This window comes from Meleagris gallopavo, chromosome 13 (assembly GCF_905368555.1).
Source record: "Meleagris gallopavo chromosome 13, MGAL_WU_HG_1.1, whole genome shotgun sequence".
In the NCBI taxonomy this organism is placed as follows: Eukaryota; Metazoa; Chordata; class Aves; order Galliformes; family Phasianidae; genus Meleagris; species Meleagris gallopavo.
Genome location: NC_139416.1, coordinates 1,557,076 through 1,561,090, shown reverse-complemented (window position 1 = coordinate 1,561,090; position 4,015 = coordinate 1,557,076). Strand labels below are relative to the sequence as shown.

The 4,015-nt window shown below is 61.6% G+C and overlaps 1 protein-coding gene across 3 annotated transcripts; it reads left to right on the top strand.

Moving 5' to 3' along the window:
- The first annotated feature begins 4 nt into the window (after positions 1 to 4).
- On the top strand, positions 5 to 3,223 carry LOC104912979 (uncharacterized). 3 transcript variants are annotated; one of them, XM_085234607.1, is made up of 6 exons: positions 5 to 893; positions 1,573 to 1,624; positions 1,784 to 1,971; positions 2,288 to 2,446; positions 2,568 to 2,687; positions 3,011 to 3,223. In XM_085234607.1, exons 1-6 carry the CDS (start codon positions 753 to 755, stop codon positions 3,122 to 3,124), a joined length of 774 nt encoding a protein of 257 aa, XP_085090733.1. In that variant the 5' UTR covers positions 5 to 752; the 3' UTR covers positions 3,125 to 3,223. The 3 variants fall into 3 exon arrangements, with proteins under 3 accessions (XP_085090733.1, XP_085090734.1, XP_085090732.1); XM_085234608.1 differs by having other exon boundaries at positions 6 to 711; XM_085234606.1 differs by having other exon boundaries at positions 16 to 1,292.
- The last annotated feature ends 792 nt before the right edge of the window (positions 3,224 to 4,015 follow it).

Here is a 4,015-nt window from a genome sequence, read left to right as displayed (position 1 = left end):
GGAACCGCCTGGCGGTTTGCAGGGCTGGGGATGGGGAGAGGACGGCGGTGTTGGAACGCAGCCGAGTTTATTGGAAGCAGCGCACTCGATGCTCTCCGAGTCTCCGTTAGCAGCAGATCCCCGGAGCTCCTCCGGCTCGCACCGCTGAAACGAACCGTTCCTTCGTGCCCGAGCTCGGGTGGCTCCGTGCTCCGTTCCGTCACGTTGCTCCCTGCCAGCTGCTGGCAGCCCACGGGGACGCGCTCAGGCAGACGCGAACGGGACCTCCGATGGGAGCTCCTGGGGAGGTCGCGCCTGCCCCCGTTCTGTCGTGCTGTTTTCTCTGGAGGACGGCTGGGATTTGGGTCCATCCCAGTCGGCCTCGTGGCCGCACCAGCACAGAAACGAAGCGAGGATCGCTGGGATCACCTTGAGCTGGGGCGGCTGTGGTGTGCTGGGTGGGGATGCTGGCCTTCCACTGCGCTTCCAGCCGAAGCTCATGACTTCTATGAGGGCTGAGCTTTGGGAAGAGGTCCCCTCTGGTGGCTTTCCAAGAAGTTCTGGAAGGTTCCCAGGTTTTCCAGCCTGTTACGGTGACAGAAGGGCTCTCGCCTCTCCTGGCTGTTGTGCACATAAATGGTGCTGCACACGATCCGGCTTTGCCAATCCAGCCCCGAGGGACAGAGGCCCAAGAAGGAAGGTGGGAGGAGGCACCTCCGTGCAGGAACAGAGGTAGTTGTGGTGCCGAAACCACGAGGCTCACGTTTTGGTAGATGAGAGAAGAGGGAGGTATGAAGAGCGGCAACCAAACTGTAGCCAAGCGCCTGCACGGGCAAGCTGGTGCTTGCACTGTGTCAGCTTTGGGAGCAGAGGTGGCTTTTCATGGGGCTCAGGACAGCGTGCATCACCACCAGGTGAGCATCGGCTGTCAGACCTCCCAGCCAGGGCATTCCCTGCCCAAGCAGGATGCTGGGATCCCCTTCTGTCACTCAGCCACCAGGAAAGGTGGATCCAGGGTATGGAGTAAAGCCAAGAGGCTGGCATACTGCAGAGGGTTTTGTGGAGCAAAGAGCAGATGCAAGCCCTCACGGGAAAATGTGAGATAACTGAGCACTAAAAGGCACCTGCAGGCAGTGCGGTGTCAGCACAGAGGCAGACGGAGCAGTATGGCTGGAGTTTGCTTCCACTCCACTCTGGTGACTGGGGCCAACCGGGGAATCGGCCTGGGGTTTGTCCGGCACCTGCTGGCATTGCCAAACCCACCTGAGTGGGTCTTTGCAACTTGTCGGGACCCCAAGGGACAGCGAGCACAGGTGAGGCTGGGCTGGGCTGGAGCTGAGGTGGGGGACAGCAGGGCTGCTGCAGGAGTGGGGATGTGTGAAGGGCTCCGCCAGGGAGCTGCAGCCCTGGACCTCGGGCACAGGAGAACTGGGGCGGGATGCAAGCAATGGGGTGCCCAGGGCTCCCTGGGGTCCAGAAGGGAGCTGCTGCCACTGCCTGGCACCGTGTGCCCCAGGGCTGGAGGCAAAGGGCTGCTGTTGGCTGAGCAGATCAGAGTGGATAAGTGGAGCTCACACCCGCTGTCTTCTACAGGAGCTGCAGAAATTGGCCTCCAAGCACCCCAACCTGGTCATCGTCCCGCTCGGTAGGTGACACAGCTGTAGCACAAGGTGCCTCCCTGGGCTCCCCGCTCTGCCAGCACTGCGTCCTCCCACATCCCTGGTGCAGGGCTCTGTCCCAGCACCGTGCCTGCTGGCAGACACCAAGGGCAGCGGGCTCTCACCTCCCCACCTCGCCTCTGCAGAAGTCACCGATCCCGCCAGCATCAAGGCGGCCGCAGCCAGCGTCGGGGAGCGCCTCAAGGGCTCGGGGCTGAACCTCCTCATCAACAATGCTGCTGTTCTGAAGATGAACTCACTTGACACCGAGACACTGAAGGACATGGCCGAGTTGTACACCACCAACACCATTGCACCCCTGCTGCTCAGCCAGGTAACGTGCTCACCCACAGCTCCAGGAACGTCCCTGTCCTGAGGCCCTGGGATCCTCTATGGCAGAAGGATGGGGCCGGTGGGACAGAGCCCTGCTATGCTCTTGTGCTGATGTCAGGCCTGGTGCGCCTGAGCTGCTCTGAGAAGCTGTGGGACAGGGGTTGGTGCTGAGGAGCTGGAATCTGGGGCAGGGGAGGGGGTATGGGGATGAGGAAAGAGGAAGATGGCTGCCAATGGTGCTGGTGCCAGCACTGCTGCCGTGGAAGGAGTTGGTCCTGTCCCCTGTTTGTGGAACTCTGATTCTCCCCTCCCCACAGGCGTTCCTGCCCCTGCTGAAGAAGGCAGCCCAGGGGAGCCTGGGCTCAGGGATGAGCTGCAGCAAGGCAGCCATCATCAACATTTCCAGCATTGGGGGATCCATTTCTTCTCTCACTGGTTGGGATATAATGGAAATTGTCTCATACCGCTGCAGCAAGGTATGGCCAAACACTGTGGAGGGAAAATATCCTTCCTCTCCCATGCCAAGCCATGGGATCTGCATGTGTCCCCATGCTGCACCTTTTCATCCCCACCTGATCCCTGTGCTCTCTCCCACAGGCTGCTCTGAACATGCTCACCAGGTGCCAGTCCATGGGGTACCGGGAACACGGCATCCTCTGCGTCACTTTCCATCCTGGATGGGTGCAAACGGACATGGGGAGCGCAGCCGGACTCCCGGTAGGAGCTTCCCCTACCGCTGGGTGCATCCACAGCCTGTGCTGGTTTCCCATGGGAGGCTGCTGTCTCCCGGAGCCCTGCCCCAAGACCCCCTCAGGGGGCCGCTCCCTCAGCACCATGGCAGCTCTCCCTGCCCTGGGACCCCTGCGCAGCGCCAGCCCTGGCTCCCGGCAGCCCCACCGCCCGCCTTCCCAGCTCTCACCCTCCTGCCAGGGCTCTGCTTCCCCCTCGGCCCAGCCGCTGCCTTCCCGCAGCCGGGCTCCAGGGCACAGCCTGGGCAGCCCTTGGGCACACACGCCCGTGTTTCTCCCTCTGCCCTGCAGCCCCCGCTGACGGTGGACGCGAGCGTAGGAGGGATGCTGAAGGTGCTCTCCAAGCTCTCCGAGAAGGACAGCGGGACCTTCCTGGACTGGGAAGGGAACGTGGTGGCCTGGTGAGGTGCTGGCCCGGCCTCCTGCCTGGATCCTGGCACTGGCCCCTCTGCTGCTGCCCGACCTCTGCTACATACACAATAAACCCATGTCTGAGAACAGCAATGCTCTTGGCTCCATTTCTGTGAGCACAACAGGCTCTGTGGAACACCATGGAGGGAGGCTCCTTCCCAGGGGGCCTCACCCCTCATCTGTGTGCATCAGCACCCACTGCTCCCTACCACTGCCAGGTGTCCCCTCAAGTGACAGATGTCACTGCTGGAAACATCCCCTCCAGAAAGGACAGGATTGGGCCAATACCTGCCTTTGAGGAGGTGGGCTGCCTGGGGCTGGGAGCAGCACAGGCAAGGTGAGGGCATAGGATCTGTCTAGAAAGGGTTCCCTATGAGGGCTGAGGTGGGGGGAGGAGGGGGCATAGGGTGATTCAAATTTAGGATGCAGGGCACCGAATGGCTGCACGTGAGGTGGGGAATGGGGAGAAGCTTCTGCCCGTGTCCATGAGTGGGGAAGAGTAACATAGTTGTGCTGAGCTGGCATCACCAGGGCAGGTGGTTCCCTTCCCAGTCCAGGAAGGCCCCACAGGTCTCCTGTGAAAGAATGCCCAGCACCTCCAGAATGCCCTGCATGCTGCGCTCCACTGTCATAGGTGCCTGTGGAAGAGGACAAGGAAAGGATCACTGCCACAGCCTGTGATGGGCAGGAAGAGCTGCAGGGTCTGACCAGGCTGGAGGGTGCACGGAAGCTGCTGTGCCCTTTTGTCCCAACTTGAATGGGGCTGGCTGCCATAGACATATTCTTCCTTCTTGCCAGCCCTCGGCTCTCTGTGTGAGGGACAGGGTTGGCAGCCAGTGTCCCCTGCCTGCCCCAAGTGGCTGCAGAGCCTCCACCTCCACACAC